At 45.7% G+C, this 17,824-nt stretch overlaps 1 protein-coding gene across 1 annotated transcript in view; it reads left to right on the top strand.

The window, feature by feature from the left end:
- Positions 1 to 17,824, top strand: part of SLC44A3 (solute carrier family 44, member 3) — a 57,863-nt gene that overhangs the window by 29,707 nt on the left and 10,332 nt on the right. The window contains exons 9-10 of the mRNA XM_012730027.1: positions 1,916 to 2,072; positions 4,283 to 4,357. Coding sequence (XP_012585481.1) covers positions 1,916 to 2,072; positions 4,283 to 4,357 — 232 coding nt within the window. The remainder of the gene's footprint in view (positions 1 to 1,915; positions 2,073 to 4,282; positions 4,358 to 17,824) is intronic.

Here is a 17,824-nt window from a genome sequence, read left to right as displayed (position 1 = left end):
AGTGCTCAGCACCTGCTCACTCTTGAAAGACAAGCCAGGCTAAGCAGAGGCCCTAGCCTCCTCGGACTCTCATTTCTGGATTGTCCAATCCACCTGATGTTGCCTTGCCTCCCTTACTGATCATACTGTGGCTCAGCTGAGAGCTATGAGTTACTTGAAACCCCTCCAAGTGTAATCAGTCATCTTCCCAGAGGCAGGTTTTGCTGGTTGTGAGGGAGACAGAGCTGAAGGTCCTAACCGAATACACAGCAAGGACAGGAAGACAGGTTGCTGTTTCCTTTGAAATTGGAAAGTGGTCTAAGAGAAGATAGGAGTCTCGCAAACATTACTTGACCTTGTTCTGTGAGGGTGGTGTCTACGTCTCAGGGCACCTATTGAGTGAGGCCTGGCTCTGTGAGCTGGTCTCTGTCATCAAGCAATATCACAGCTTCTGGAACTTCTGATCTTATTTCAGCTCAGCCTCGAGTGATGGGCGAGTGATGGGCTGACTGAAATAGTTAATCTCATCACTGTGAAAGCTGCTCAGAGAGCTGCTATCTGACCCCAGACTCCTGTACCTGGAGGACCAGGCCCCAAGACCCCCAATCTCTGTGGCCAGGGAATCATCTGTTTCCCTAACAGATGGAAAGCAGGTGTTGTTCTCATCTCCCTGCACCTCCCCTTGAGCACCGTAGTAAGTTCTAAGGCACATAAATCTCCTAAGTGGAAAAGTAAACATGCTTCTTCTAAAAAAAAACCGAGGAAAGGGAAAAACTGTGTCAGATTTTCCTGGCCTATGCCCCTCTCGCAGTTCATGAGATTAAAATGAATTCATATCAGCGATAGCTTTCCTGGTGTTTCCTACTTTCAATAATATTGAGTTGAGACATATATAGCCCTTCTGTGCGACAATTGGATTGCAGTTATTCTGCTCCCAATATTATTATTATGTTCTCTTTTCCTTCCTGAATGATTTAAGTTACAGCAAATAACAGCCATTGCCAACTCTTGAAAACATTTCTGGCGGCCTTCTTTTTCCTGCTTCAAAATCTAGGCTCTCGTTGCAACCTTAATTCATAGTGACTTATTAGCAACCAGAGCAAGTTGTCAAATAATCCATTATGAAGAAACCAAGCTTCACTTGGATTTAGTGAAGTTGCTTCTCGGAAAGGGCCTCCTTTTCCAAAACTGGCACCGGAGGGAATTCAGAGGCTCAGCAAAGGGGGGGTGTATCAGCCTTCCCTGTTTTAGCTTTCAGATTTGGAGTGGGGGGGGATGGCTGTGCCCTTCTGCTCTTTTTCACTTTTTTCCCAGTCTGTGAAAATGACATTTGCATTCTTGGAAACTGTGTCATGACCAGTCCCGTAAATGATTCGCACTGAAGTGACCTTTAAAGAACAGAATTGAAATCAGCTGAATTTCAGGAGCCTAGCGCCATGCAGAAGGCTTTCTGGCCTTCTCTTTAAGCTGAGCTCACTGTTACCTCTCTGGCTGCCAGTCATGGTCATGTGATTTCATGGTGCTTTTCATCACCAAGCTAATGCTGGCAACACTTCTGTGCACTCATGTGTCTTTTAAACCTCAGAGATGATTATATGATTAAACTTCCGAAAATGAAAATGAGATGAATAGGCCACTTACAGGACTTGTGGAGGGAGGAGAGATAATAAAGAGGGGAACTCGTGTATTTTAACTCATCACCTATTCTGTTTGGAGCCAACAGGAATTACCTTAGTCCAAAAAACGAAGCTAGATCTCAGCTACCAAAGAATATAAAACTCTTTATAATGTGTCAATATTATTTTTTAAATATATGTAATAGTTTATTTTTACATCATTTTGTACATTTTTGTTAATATTATTTAATGGTTTGAACCAAACAGGTTTTTGCTCCTCTCTAAAGTGTTTTAATACTGTCTTTTTTCCCTGTTCCCAGAAATAAAAGTGACCCTCCTGATCGCCCAATCCTTTCATCTCTCTCCATTCTTATTTGCTACCATCAAGGAACAGTCGTAAAAGGCTCATTTTTAATCACTGTGACTAGGATTCCAAGGACCATTCTCATGTATATTTATAACAGCTTGAAAGAGAAGGTAAGACAGCAACTCCACTGATGGGGCAGATGGGTTTGAAGGCTGAAAAGTTAGTGCCTGGACGCTGCACCAAGTCTCAGGATAGAATCTGACCTGTGATCTTGTCCATTCAAAATGCTTCGGGCCTTCCCCTCCCCAGCCACACTCCCCCCCCCCACCATTTTATTTTATTTATGGTTTTGTTTGTTGGGTTTTCTCCAACATGGTGGTATAGAGAGGGGGTAGTTCTGAGTAAGTTGGTTTTCCTTCTGGTTTAAATGCTGAACAAAAGAGAGGAATTTTTTTGTGTGGGGAGGAGGGAGAGTCTTAAGATGAAGTTTTAAACAAACTTTGGTGGACACTTAACATGCTTTTGTTTTTTTTTAACATTAAAATACACCACAAGATTACAAGGAATAGTATCTGTGTGTTTCTGTTTTCAGGCCAACATCTTCTCTGCCGTTGGTTTCCTAGAGGGTTTACTGGAAGTTACTGGTGGGCATGAAGGAGTACAGGAGAGAGTTTGAGAGTGGGGTGTGCGCTCCAGCACACACACACACACTTAAGAGTGAGAAATGGGCAAGCTGACCTAAATCTCAGCTCAAAGGACAGAAACTGTAGGGCTTTTGTGCCTGGGGGTTTTCTCCTCCCTGGTTTTTATTTCCATGCACATTTGGGTATGAATGCCAGTGGAAACCAGAACACCAGGAAAACAGCTGTTCTCATGGTATTTCTGGCCTGCCAAACAAGGGAAGGTTGGACTTTCCCCAACTTCTCTGTTCTCACACGTTAATCTCCTCTCACCCCTTGTTAGTACTGGTGATTGAACCGACTTCACATACTTACCTGAGTCCAGCCTTTTGAGTATACTGGGTGTCCTTAGTAATTTACACATGGATTCATAATTATTTCTAGAATTGGTTTTGTTTGCTTTTACATAGAAAGTTGAATCGTCAATATTTTTTAAGTCCATAATCAAGATTTATCACTTAAGAACATTTTGGTGACTAAAAGAGGCATTTCTATACCAAATCTAGCTGCTCTGAATCCTGCATAATGAATTGATCTTTCAATCATGGGAAACTTGGAGTAAGGATTCTTATTCATGCGTACGATTCTTATTCATGCATACGTGTATTAGTAACAGATACACATAAATTAATGAGCAGGAGGGAGCTTGTTTTCTTTCCTAGGGCTGGGCATCTTAAACTCTTAGAGGAAATCACCTTCCATAAATTTAAAAGAGGAGCAGGCGCGTTGGTCTCTCTGGCCGAGGTTTATAAAAGGTTATTTTCACTCCCCAGGTCCCAGAATGCCAAGGAGCCTATGTCCCTTTCGTGAAGAAACTGTTGAAGAAATGTGTCCTTTCTTAAAGAAAAAAAAAAAAGAAAAGACAGTCTTACAACCAGTACTGTCTACAATTTAAACATTTCACACACTCTCTGTGTGATCTTTCCTACTTTAAATGGCTCATTCACAACCGCAGTCAGGCTGAAAAGCATCCAGATCAAGTTTCATCCAATTGAATTAACATTGGGACAAGAAAATGCCCATATAAGGCTGAGTTATTCCTGGGGTCCTCACAGAAGACTATTTCAGGATTGTTTTCAGGGAATTTTTTTTTATTCTCGTCATTGGGTAGGATGTGTTTGTTCAATCACCCTTCCCCCAAAGTTTCATTAAATTACTCACTCTTGAGCTATATATGATTCAAGTCATATTTCAAAAGACTGATCCCCCCCCCCCGCCTTGTAATTTCGTGCTGAAATTCTCACTATAGGATTTACTTCCAAAAATGTTAAACTTGATTCCTCTTTTATGTGAGCACAACAAGAATCTACGGTCCATTCTTGATTGTCTTAGTAATGTGAGTTTTTCATTAATATAAAACTTGGTTTGAAAGTGTGAAGTTTACAATTGAAGACACTTAGGGGAGATGAAGAGACGAGTTTACCTTTGCTGGGAAGTGTGGACTAACCCATGTCAGTTTCTACTGAGGTCAATAGCAATCATAACAGGTAAACCCACAAAAGAGAACTTTGCTCATAGTAACAATAGTGGGAGTAGTAGTAATAATAATTAATTAATAGAACGTCCCCTATACTCCATGAGAACTGCTTCCCCAAGCGCTGAAGTCTCCCAGCAGAAGCTGTGTGTCTACAGAAATTGTTTGCTTACCTCTTTGCTATATTTTGTCTAATCTGTGCCTTTGACTTTGAATCTCATCCCAGCAGCATCGTGCATGGTTGAGGTGTGTGTTCAGATCCTGCTTCTGTCTTGACAAATGCCTGCATCATCTCAACCAGGTACATCTCTACCTCTTGTCCCAGAACTTGGAGAGGGAACCAAAGCTGGGGGAAGCTCTATCTTTTGGTTACGAATTGGCTGCTTTTGCTGTAAAAGGCCAGAATGTGTGAATATTTTAGACTTTTGGGCCATCTGGTCTTGGTTGTATTACTCTGCTGTGGTGGTAGCAAAGCAGCCACAAATTGTGAATGAATGCACATGACTATGTTCTGGTACAAATTTACTTACAGACAGTGAAGAAATAGTCTTCTTTTTCAAGAAGATTATATGTCAAGAAATAGTCTTCTTTTGACTTTTTTCAGCTACAGTCATCTATACCCAAGGGAGATATGTTCCAAGACCCCCAGTGGGGGTGTCTGAAACCGTGCCTAGTGACAAGCCCTACATAGAGTATATTATGCCTTTTCTATGTGTATGTATCTATGATAAAGTTCAATTTATAAATAAGCACAGTAAGACATCAACAACAATAACTATGAAGAAAATAGAACAATCCCAACAATACCACCTAATAAAAATTATATGAATCTCTTTCAGTATCTTACTCTCTCAGTATCTTACTCAATATTTCCAGTGGTGGTTGACCACAGGTAACTAAAGCTGTGGAAAGTGAAACCATGGGGGAGGGGGTACAACTGTATTTTTTTAATGTGAAAATTATGCTGGGTTCCGGCAGAGAGCAGATTGCCTGAGGGACCTAGTTCCTGGGCAGCATTTTACAGATCTTACCTCAGAAACTGAGTCAGTAAAGCCACACTTTAAATTCTGAAAGAAATGTGTTTTTCTTTTGGAAACAAAAAGGGGAGGAGGCTTTAGAAACCCTAGTGTAATGAATATCTGTCAGCAGAGAGCCAATTTCCAATGTCTTCTCTAAGAACTATAATTTTCCTGAAATGGGAAAAGAATCGCCTCCCTAATTTTCTTTTGCCTCTCTAATTTTAATATATTTCTCCCGACTTTCCCTATCAAGCTATAAATATTTCTTTAAAAAAGAAAAAATTATATACTGCAATTGTGTGAATTTCAGATTTCTTTCCTAGATCTTTCAAATTGATGGGAATTTAAATATATGTTTTATTTTCCTGTAGATAATTTAGGAAATTTTAATAGCACTGAGAGAAATTTTCACAAAGCAGTATTTTTGTAATTCACAGGCTGTTTCACAATTTAAATGTCCACAGAAATTTCATTTGGAAAAGTACTTCTTATTAGTGCCAACACCATAGTGTGCCGTTTACAGGAAAGGGGTTAATTAGATCATTGTGTTTAATATCTTATAAGTAATAATAAGAATACCTTTCATTGTTCAGGGGCAGGAGTGGCCTTTTCGGAGTAAAGCTCTATTTTTAGGGCTTTTAAGAATCTGGGAGTACATCTTAGAGTATAGTTAGGATCATTTGGCTGACTTGAGCCAGTGTGTATAAAACATAACGAAATGCCTTGGTACCTTCCAGAATAGTGGTCATACAGCACGTCCAGCCAAACCCTCTGAATATCTCATCTTGATGTAGATGCCGGCCCTGCTCTTCCTAGATCTGTTATGCTCATATCCAGATACCAACTTATTCCACAAAGGTTCTGAGATGCTTCACCAACATGCCCTATGATAAAATTCAAGATGTAAAAATCAAGGCAAAGAAATGTAGAGTAGGAAGTCAGGCACTGGGACTTTTGCTATCCGGTTCCATCCCATCTGGCTGTCGTGTACAACGTCAGGTCTTTCGTTCCTTGTGTTCAGAGTGCTCCATCAAAGCCTGTGGGCTCCCTATGGGTGGTGGAGATCAGCAAAAGTGGGTTAGGAGGATGAAGGTGGGCGGTGACTCCAGACCACAACCGCCCTACTGTGCCCTAACCAGAGGCACTCAACTTTTGCTTGACTAGGTCTGGGACCCCACTGAAGGTACATGTGAAGACGGCACTCTGCTGCTAAAACACACTTGCAGACCACCATCTTGTATTGTTTTTCTCTGCCTATGATCCCGAGGGACTTATTTTCTGCATTCTGTAATGTAACCACCTGAGAGTAGCCCAGTGCCGTTCCTTTTGGAAATGCAAAATGTCTCCAAGCACATATGTAGTATTAGCATTGACCACGCTCTATCATTACAAAGGTGAGGGATCCTTATAAAGGAATTACAGTGGGTGTGATTGTCACAAAAAGGCCAAATCTGCCCTATTTGTAGCGAATCACTGGTGGAAACAGGGACCGCCCAAATCCTAGTATTGGTGCCTGTGTGCCAGGCCATGCCCCAGCCACCATCAGAGCCTTTTTACCTACTGGTGACAGCCACGGGACGGGACACGCTGCCAACATGGGCCATGCTGGGAGGCTTGATGTCTAAGAGACTGAGATGGACGAAGAGGGAAAATGGAAAAGAAAGAAAAATAGTTAATGTGAAGATTGATGAGGCGGGAAAGGTCACTTCTGGTCTAAATCTACTACTAGAAAGTCTACTACTTTAAGAATACAAATGACTCTTGTGTAACAATGGTCAGAACCATTGTGGATCTCGTTTGGCAGTGGACAAAGGAAAGTCAGCTTCATGTGAGAGAAGGAATTTAGATTAGCCTTTTGAAAAATCCCTGGCACTGGAATGCGTTACTAGGAGAAGATTGTGGAAATCCCATTTAGAGGAGCTGAGGCTTCTTTTATTTTCTCTGCTTTGTGCAATAGGAGCTGGGAAATGCTGAAAGAGAAGGAGATCTATTTGTTGCCATCAGAACCCAGATGCTCTTCTTAACTTAACATCAAGGAGCTGGTTGTGTTTCATCATTACTTTTTAAAAGCATAATCCATCTTCATAGTTCTGGGAGGGAAGAGGGGACAGCTGCTGCATTTTATAGACTCTCAACCAAAGGCTGCAGAGAAGTTCACTTGCAGAGTAAAGGATAAGACCTCTACCTATCATTTCTCCTTTACCTGTCTCTCTACAACGTACACACCACATGCTTGTATTCCTGAAAAAAAACGTATGTGTGGGGGCCACACATTTATTTCTCCAAATATTCTCTATGTGCTTTTGCTATGTGCAGACCACTTGGAGCTGGGCATCGGGAAAACCAGACCATGGGGTACAGAATCAATATAAAGCAAAGCCAGGTCTTCAGGGAGCTGACAAGTCAGCTTGGGAATGTGAGAATGAGGCATTTGCACAAGACATTTATGTATCAGTCCAGTGTGTGTTTAAAAGTGTATCTTAGGCCCTCCCTGGTGGCGCAGCGGGTTAAAGCCCAGCGCTGAGAATCTAAAGCCGCTTCCGCATGAGTTCGATTCTTGCCTGCCCCAGAGGTGACCATATGGCGAGGCAGACCTCTCCTGACCCGCCCGCTGCTCCCCTCAGCAGTGTACTTCGTCGATCTGCCTGTTCTGCTCCCCACTCTGTCTCTGGTGAAGCCTCTTGCCACCCCTGAGCCTCTGGCCTGTACCCCAGTTCTGTATGCACAAATAAATAAATCTTAAAAAAAAAAAATGTAGGCTTAAAGGGAAGACATTGGAAATTCAGGGAAGGGGAATATTGGTGATAGGGAAGGTAGCTCAACTTGGTGACTAGGAGGCATTTCATAGAAGAGATTGGATTTCACAGGCCTGAGTACAGAGACCCACTGGCTGGCCAGTCACTGGCAGCAATAGCAGTGAGCTGCTGACTTTGTAATACTGGGGTGTGCTCAGCACTTTTCCTGTATTACATCAGCTGTTAGTTTTCACCCCAGCCCTTTAAGATCCTATCCCCAACTTACAGATGAGGAAACTGAGAGGCTACAAAGTCAGTGACAGGCCTAGATTTGAATTTAAGTCTGTTTTGACTGTAAGACGCCAACCCTTAACCATTACATGCATTTTTAAACAGCCAGAGAAAGTCATCTCCCCTTTCTGGAATGGCTTTCTTTGGCAATTGTCCAAGTCAAGACCCAGACAAGTCAATGAGCAAGCCTTGTTACGAGCAGACTTCTGTGGAGGAGGACAGAAAAGATGTGGTGACCTGGAAGGGGGCAAGAGATGAATCAGCAGTTGTAGAACCAGTAAAGACTTGTCCTTTGTACCTCCTCCCTTCAGGAAAGTCAGTGTCAAAACTTAGGAGGCTGGACTTGAATTTCTCACAGCTTTTCGGGCAAGCAGATTAGCAGCCTTTCCTGCTGCTGCACTTTGTAGGGACCTGGCTGAGATGTCCCCCATGGGACTCTGCATGTGAGCCGAGCAGCAGGAGTGGCACACGCCTCTTGTGGGTCCTTGTGGTGTCCACAGGCAGCACGGCATGAACATGTCTCCTAACCACGCATCTCTTATCCACTACAGACACACACCTCTGTCCCAGCGCTGGTCAGCACCAGGTTAGCGCCCAGGTTCCTGTCAGTGAAATCCACTGGTGGCCACAGGACTCTGACTGACAGTTCCAGATAGACCTGAACATTTCCCAATGGCCTTTCTTCATTTCTTAAAGGCAAAATTCCATGGGTTTTTGTTTTCACATACAATCCAGGGCTGTTTATCAATCATAGTTCATAGTGTGGAACTAAAACTGGTGAAAGTGTGTCATTAATGAACCAAAATTGGTGTTTTACTTAGTTTCCTGAGGACACAAATTCAGAGTGGCTCCCAGGCCTTGACTGTGCCCGGGCGAGAGTTGGAATTTGCAAACTGGGAAAAGATCACTTTGCAATGAGTTTATCTCCAGCGCCCTTGGGTTGGCTGTGTGGTTCAACTGGAGTTATTTTTTTTTAAGATTCATTTTTATTTATTTATGCATGCAAGAACTGGGGTATAGGCCAGAGGTGCAGAGGGCAAGAGAATTCACCAGAGTCAGAGTGGGGAGCAGAACAGGCAGAGCTACTGAAATACACTGCTGAGAGGAGCAGAGAGTGGGACAGGAGATGTCTGCTGCACCATTTCAGCTCTCCTGCCATGGGGATCAAGTTCATGCTCCAGTGACTGGCGAGAGCTTGATAGTGCTGAGATTTTAACCCCTGTGCCACCAGGGAGGCCCCAATTGCAGTTTTTTTTTTTAAAGATTTTTATTTTATTTATTCATACAGAACTGGGGTACAGGCCAGAGGCTCAGGGGCGGTGAGAGGCTTCACCAGAGACAGAGTGGGAAGCAGAACAGGCAGATTGACGAAGTACACTGCTGAGGGAAGCAGCGGGCGGGTCAGGAGAGGTCTGGCTCGCCATGTGGTCTCCTCCGGGACAGGCGGCAGGCGGGAATCGAACTCATGCGGAAGTGGCTTCAGATTCTCAGTGCTGTGCTTTAACCCGCTGCGCCACCAGGGAGGGCCAATTGCAGTTATTTTTAATGAAAACTTGACTTCTGTCAATTATTTGGCTCCTGTTTACTTGTTAATGTATATGTTTTTTATCATACACATTTTTTAAAGATTTATTTATTTATGCATACAGAACTGGGGGACAGGCCAGAGATGCAGGGGCAGTGAGAGGAGTTGCCAGAGACAGAGCAGGGAGCAGAACAGGCAGATTGACGAAGTACGCTGCTAAGGGGAGCAGCAGGCGGGTCAGGAGAGGTCTGCCACGCCATGTGGGTCACCTCCGGAGCAGGTGGGGATCGAACTCATGCGAAAGTGGCTTTAGCTTGTTAGTGCTGTGCTTCAACCCGCTGTGCCAAGATGTTTTTATCATGCATTTTTCTTCAACCCTTTGTTCTTCTAGCAGAAGTGAGAATGGGCATAGGAAGTGAACTGTGGACTGAGGCCAAGTTAGCGATGCTCCCTGGCCTCCTGGGAGGAACACTCATTAAAGGTGAAATTCAATGGCTGAAATTCAGCCATTGGCACCTGCCTGCTTTGGGGAGACTGAGGGAATCCCTCCAGCTACTGAGCTTCTGCAAATGAAGGGGTCAAATTAAAGCACCTGGAAACCTTGCTATGGCTTTCTGGCTCTTGCAGGGGGACCTGGCTGAGTGCTGGGACAGGTGGGTGCCATCCTGCTGCCTGGCCACTGTGACCCTTTACATGGGGTGTGGGCAGGATGGTAACAGGTGAACTGAGTGCTTTCCTGTCATAGTGGAAATGACACGACCTTTATTTTCACATTGTACTTACCCACGGTGAGGACTTCCCTGGAATCTCAAAGATCAGGGGTGTTTTTATGTTGCCCTGATCTTGAGCTGCCAGAATCTTGTGTAGTGGCCTGAGGATGTGCGTGGACACACAGGAGTCAGCTATCTGTACCCCTTTTCCATGCAGTGATGCTTCCTGTCCTGCTGCCTCATGGTGGTGACAAGAAATACATGGAATAAGGAGGATGTGATGCTGATAAGAGGCCAGCACCCCAGTCACTCTCGACAGTGAAGACAGTACCTTGCTGGTCGACACCCCCCACACCTTCTTCCAACCAGAGCCATAATGCAAGATGGCTGGGGGCCTGGTCCATCTTAGATAGCTCAGAGTCACCATCTGAGGGGAGGCCAGACCACTCAGGCCTGCCTGTGCACCGTCCAGCTTCTGTCTGGAGATGAGCTGCCCAGTAAATACACACAACATGGCTTCTTGGTGTTTAACCAGAAATGCTCATGGTTCCTGTCCTCCGCCCAACAAATAGACTGGTCAGAAAGTCCCCAAATGTGAGTCCAGCACAGGGCCAAGCTTTCTGCTACTTGGAAAATGCACATACCTCTCCCCTCCCAACTTCATAGCCCACCCCCAACCCACCCTGCCTGCCAGTACTTTTTTTCAGCCGACATAATGTTGGCCTCTGTCTTATAAGCCTTCGAGCAGACTTGACTTTGTAATGCCACAAAGCCTCCCCTGCCCCCTTCCTGGAAGTTTGCTTGGTTTCAATGATCCCCTTTCTCACAGCCCATCAATAGCCAAGGCTCGCGGTGACTTCCATGTCAGGTTTTGCTTCATCCCAAGCCAACTGGCTGATCTCCAGTACCTCCCTCCTCTCCCCAAGTGGCCTGTGCATCTCAGGGGGGAAAGGGAATGACTATTGGGTAACTTCTCTAACTAGATTATGAAAATGATCCAAAGGCCTTAAGAGGATGCAGTTCGCCTGCTCGCTGACCCCACCATAATAGGTGGCCTCACCCGGGGCCTCCGGGCAGCCTTTCTTTCAATGACAGAATCTTCTCACCCCCACCCACTGGCCAGGAGCTATTCTGGGGCCACCAGCTGACGACGAAGGGCCAGAGAGGGCCTCCATGTGTGCATGTTTTAGAGGGAAACTCATATGTGTGTCCATATGACAATTTGCATTAAGACCCATTTATAGACAGCAGTAATCCCCACAGCCCAGCTGTTCATGGCAAATGTACTAGCCTGGCTTTAGATAGAAAGGAATTAAGGCACCTTTTTATCAGCGGCCCCAGACTGTCTGGGAGAAAACTGCCTGCTCTCATTCCCGGCACATGGCATAGAACCTGTTGCACTTAAGGCTGTGGCTTTAAGTGCCTTGCCTGGGAATGGCAACCTCCCTGGAGCCCAGCACCCACTTGCTGGGGGTGCGTTGCAAGGTCCAGGGCTCAGGAGGGTGGGGCCCTACTGTCCTCTTCCCCAGGGGGGCCTCTCCTCCTTTGGGGGTGAGGCCCCATGAACAGCTGTCATCTTAGGTGGGCTGCTGAGGTCCCTCTTGACTTGAAATTCTTCTGCCTACTCAGAGAGGCAATATTTATGGAGTGAATGACGACCTCACTGTAGGGAAGGGGGAGTAAATTAGGCAGGGGACGCTGAGTCCATTGGAAGCCCTTCTGGAAGCCAGCTGAGTTATGCATCAGTTACTGACTCCCTTCAAGGTATGCGGCGCATCCTGGCTGCTCCCACATGCCAGCTCTATGCTGAATGCTTCAACTGTATAAGCTGCTTTCGTCCTCACAGATGATCCTGTGTGAGCGGGGTTTTGCCTTCTTTTTTAAATAGAGGAGGATGCTTAGGATCAGAAAGGTTAAGTAGCAGGCTGTGGCAGGTTGGACAGGAGGAAAGTAACAGCTGAATGTGGGGCTCTTAGACACCTAACAGGCCATTGATTCTTCCTGATCTAAATTCTGAACAATTGAGAGAGGAAGATTAAAAATATCATCTTGAATAGCTAAAGAGCAATTGGAGATTACATTGCGGGAAGAGCCTATTGACGTTTCACCCCTGAACCAGAAAGACCAGCCCACCCTCTCCCAGGTCTCCATAGACCGCCCCCCGCCCCCAGCCTACTTGTTAGACAGCTGAGGGGCTGAGCAGACGCTTCTCTGAGAATGGCTAAGGCTGAGCCAGCCTGTGCTCTGCTGCTCCATCCAACCTCACCCAGCCCCTGGAATCACCCTCCTGCCCGGAAACAAATGAGAGGTATCACCTAAAAGAAGTCCCTGGCCGTGAAAATACTAAGCCAGAGGGTCAAGGTTACCCCATAGAGTTCACACCTAGTCACCACGAGCCCACTAACACTCTCCTTCCACTGGAGCTCAGACCCCAGAACTTTATTTTTTATTGTTTATATATCTACTTACATTATTGTTCATTTTATAACAATGTTTACTTCCCCCCGTCAGCACCTTAGCCCCCAATATTCCTCTCTCCCTACCCAACTCTCTCCCCCTCCCTGTAGAATCTCTCTGGTTTATAATTGTCTGTTTTTGCATTGCAGTAACAATACACATTTTTCCCACTGTCTTATTTGATTCTCTTAAATTCCTCCTATAAGTGAAATCATTCAGTATTTTTCTTTTTTCCTTCAGACTGATTTCACTAAACATAATCCCTTCCAGCTCCAAATGGCATGAGTTTATCTTTTTGATTGCCAAATAATATTCTACTATATATATAATATTATATATTATATTATATGTAATATATATTATATATAATATTATATATAATATATATACACATACACACACATATATATACGCATACATATATATATATATACATATATATATATACACACATATATATGTGTGTGTGTGTATATTACCACATCTTCTTGATCCAGGCATCTAGTTCTGGGCATTTGGGTTACTTCCAGAATTTACCTATTGTAACTAGTATCTTTTTGAATTAATGTTTTGGTGTCCTACCTAGGAGTGGAATTGCTGAGACCTCAGAACTTTAGAGCCTCTGGCACACTCACCCAGATTGTCTAGAGGGGAGTGCCTCAGCCAGAGCCACACGGAGGCAGAGCTTTTCTGATTGTTACTTTTCATTCTGTGTCTCTTCGTCCTCAGCTCCCCTGGGTGTCACAAGACACAGGACAAACAGGTATGTCACACCACACAGTGTAGTGGCAGAGCTCGATGTCTCTCCTGCCCCCCTTGGGCAACATGGACGCCTTGCTCATAGGGACAGAAGATGCAAACTTTGGGGTTCTAGGGAAGATGGGTACCTCTTATTAATGGCACTGAACTCCTAACTTCCTTTCCCAAGCCTCCTCTCTTCTCCTTTTACCTCAGCCTTCTCTTTTTCTGCAAGGTGCTGTCGACATCTAGTCATCTCCTCATTCCTTCCCCCCTTGCACCTGGATGCACGCCCGTTCTCCCAGAAGTGTGACAAACTGGGAAGGAGGAGATTCCGGGGCAGACAGAGCTGGGTTTGATTCACAGTTCCTCCACTTACTGTGTGATCTTGCACGGACTATTCACTTCTTTGAGCCTAGTTTCCCCATGTATTAAGCCAGATTTTTGGCATCTACCTCACAGGCAGCTGAGAGGCTAATACCTATAAACAGTAATAATATGTAGAAACTGAGCTAATGTATTATAAATGAAACACGTACCATATATGTTCATTTCTTTGGTGGTGGAAAAAGGGTTAATTATTTCTGTTTATTCATGCTTTCACCAAAGTTTGGAAGTCTATCGTATACTAAACAAGTTGGTCATAACGATACCGAAATTCCAGCGTTATTATAGAGTTAGACAGTGCTCCTAGTTCCGTGCCTGGCACACAGAAGTAGGTTCTGAATGAGTGGGAGTTGTTATCACCACCCCAGTAAGGTCTGAGCCTGAGTCGCTTGAGTAGAACTCAGCGCTGAGTGCCTGGGGTTACCAGGAAGGCCACCCAGACTGGTGTGTCTGCATGCCAGAAGCTTCCAGAACACACAGCCGCCTTCTCCACCTCACCCACATTTAGAACCGCTACTCTCAGGCCTTGTTGAGGGAACATGAATTGCTAAGAGCAGCCCTTCTGAATCCGAAGCAATGCCCAGGCCCCCTTCTCAAATTGATGGTGACAAAGAGCAGCATGCAAATCCAACTGGTGACAGGTGACAGAAACACTAGTGGCCGAGTGAAGGAATCACGCCTCGCACAGCATATCCTTTTGCACTCCTTTTCCGCCTCTAGCTCGGGTTTCTTTTCTGTCATTCCCACTTATCAGCAGTCAGGGGCAGTTGCATCACCAGACCAGGCAAAGGCCTCTGGTTCCAAGGTCATCTGAGCCAGGAAACCACCATTGGCTTAACTGACACCCTCCTCTCCCGAGCCTAACTTAGAGTGACGCTTTAATGTTCTCTGCGCCTTCTGCCCTAACAAGTCCCAGCTACGCTGAAGTAGGCAGAAAGACAGTGCCTGTGTTTTCCACTTTGATCTGGAAAACCTGAGTTTGGAGTCAGCAAAACCCAACTTCCTTGTAAATAAGGAAACAGGTGCCCTGTGAAAACAGCAGGCTCTGGGCTCCAGTGTCCAACGTGGTGCCCTGGCAGCCTCAGACTCCCGCTTTCTACGTTGCCATGGCCCCTCTGCCTGCCGGCCCCAAGGCTGGGCCTCCAGCATCTGTAGCCTGTGGGAGGCTGTTTAGAAGGAAAGATGGACTTCATGAAAAGAAAAAAAAAATGGAAGGAGGTGTGAGTCACAGTGGTTGAGAAATAAAAGGCTCTTTGATGCGGCAGTCAAGGATTCATGCGCTGCAGCAGGGATCCCACGCGGCTCTGGGCTGCCGGGCCCTGCATCTTGTCTTTAACTTGCACATGAGTGTGGGTCTCAGCCACAGACTCAGATGTGTAGGAAATACTGCACATGTCTCTCAACCTCACTAGTGACTTGGAGTTCCCATTGCAGACAGAAAATTTTAGTCTGTTATTCTTGGTCTCTCTCCCCCCAGGGGGTGACACCAGGTGTCAGATGCCCCCAGACTCATCTTCCATCTGCTTTGCTTCTTCAGGACCCACTTGGGAAGCAGGGATATTTTGCAAGGCCGTGTAGGGTCCTGTCTGCCTGGGTGTGCTAGTGGTAGGGGACCAAATGTCCCCCTTTGTCTGGAACTGCTCTGGTCCTTGCGCTGAAGGCTTGGGAGTCCCTCCCAGACAAATCATGGCCCTAGAAGAGGGCACATCCCTTGAGAGTCTCACCATATCTCCAGCCCTGCTGGAAAAGCAGACCTGGACCTCTGGCCAGGACCTATAGATCTCTCTTTCCTTCCAACCCAGGGGAGTCTCATTTTTGTAGTCTGGAGGTAGAGAGAGCATTGGGTTCATATAAGGAATTCTCTTCCTTTCCTCTCCACTGGTTGAAGGGCTTACGGAGCTTACAGTGTGATAGCAAAAGCCGGGGAGAGGGGAGAGTCACAGTCTGGATGTCAGCTTGCCCCACCTGGAAGAACACGGAGCCCAAGCAGTGATTGGGTGGGGATCATAGAAAGGCTAGAATGGAGGAAACGCATGAGGGAAAAGAACAAGTCAAGAGAGCCGAGCGTGTCAGGGAGAGCTGGATGGCCCTCCTGCCTCTCTCATTTCTGTTCCGGGCTCAACTATAAGAAACAAGTTCCGTGAGAGGAGAGGCAGCAATTCAGAGAATGTTGGTCAATTAGCTTTCTTATCTAGGTGGGGCTAGAAAGTCCTAAAGGCTTTAGCATGGAATCCAGGCACTGACGTGTCCTCAAGTGGTCTTATCTTCCCCTCCTTTTGCCTTTTACAGTCTGGGTCATTTGGCATTGGGGTGGAGCAGGAAAAAAGCATTTGTTAGATTTACATTCATCTAAGGGGTGAGACAGCTGAGGCCAGTTGACTTCTTCATCAAGGATGCATGTCAGTGAACAGAGAAAGATGCCCGGGGCCCATCTGCTGTGCCCGCGTCTTGTCTCCATCAAGACAGCAACAGAGGAACTTGGTGAGGCCCTGGGAATATAAGGCTGCACCCCAGCTCAGTGCACTGCCCAGGTCCCCAAAGCACACCCTCCACGCTAGCCCATGGATGGCAGGATGATTGAATAGAAGGGTCTGGAATTTCTCAGCACTAGCCCTGGGTCCACGTGGCCTTCACACAGCTTATAGCATCTCCCAAGTGTAGCAAGAAGTCAGTAAGGACAAAGGAAACAAGCTGTCCAGCAGTGCCGAGGCCTGGTGGGAGGGAAGCTGCTTCCTGGGTAGAAAGTGCCAGTGCACAGAGGAGGCTGACATGAGGGAGTCTTTAGAAGCTTCAGAAACAAAACATCTGCAATTATTAATTGATGTCTTTAAACAAATGCATTTTTAATTGTATTTTTTATCGTGACCACGCTGGTTTACCACACTGGTGTGAGTTAGCAGCAGCAGCTGATAGCTTTGCAGGGGCTCGTGACCGGCTGTGCCCATCACACAGTACCGGCATCCCTACAGAGTCCTGGGGGCCCCTCCCGACTGCCTTGTCTCCCAGCATCCCGTCACTGTTCTGGTGGGTTCGTGGTGGAGTCCTGCTGGCACATCTGTGTTCCGTCAAGTTCAAGATACAGTGGCCTGCTGTGGTCTTTTCTGGGGTTGTGGGAGCAGGAGGTACTGGATGTCACATCTGATTCATGTCACCCCCTTTGTCACCTTTGCCTGGCCACTAGGCCTGTTGAGATGTCTGTTTCGTCAGTAAAGGGAGTAGGTTTACCTAAGTGGTATCTTGGGTGTCTTTGAGCCTTAACACTCTATGGCAGCAATAAATGGGCCTATCAAGTGAATCTGGAAGACATTTTTAGTTTTCCAAAAGCATTTTACTCTCTTTGTTCAACAAATGTCAATGTCACAAAGTGAGAAAGATCCAGAGGGCAAAAGGAACAGCATCTGCAGGAGAGGGACCCCGAGGGCCTGGAAGAGCAGAGAGAACAGCATTTGTAGCAGAGGAACCCAAGGGCCTGGGAGGGCAGCAGGAACAGCATTTTCAGTGGAGGGCCTAGGGAGGTATAAAGGTGCACACAGAGCAGGTATGTGAGGTGTCAGGCACGGTGTGCTGGGTAAGCTTCACTAAGAAACTAAGATTGTCATCACCTGAAAGGCTCGACATGTGCATACCCCTCGCAAATTCATAATACCCTCACTAAAATCAGGAGGAAGGAGAAAGTGTGAGAGGACATATCTTTTATTATCCATACTACCAAAACTTTGGCCACAGTGTTTAAAAAATCAGCACTCTAACCTTCTAACATTTTTCATAATAACTTTCAAAAAATTTTTTTAGAAATCTAGAAGATATACTACAGTGAGAGGATTCACCAGAGACAGAGTGGGGAGCAGAACAGGCAGATTGACGAAGTACACTGCTGAGGGGAGCAGCGGGCGGGTCAGGAGAGGT

This window comes from Condylura cristata, unplaced genomic scaffold (assembly GCF_000260355.1).
Source record: "Condylura cristata isolate star-nosed mole 26May11 unplaced genomic scaffold, ConCri1.0 scaffold00026, whole genome shotgun sequence".
In the NCBI taxonomy this organism is placed as follows: domain Eukaryota; kingdom Metazoa; phylum Chordata; class Mammalia; order Eulipotyphla; family Talpidae; genus Condylura; species Condylura cristata.
The sequence above is the reverse complement of the archived record's forward strand: the minus strand, read 5'-3'. Positions and strand labels throughout refer to the sequence as shown.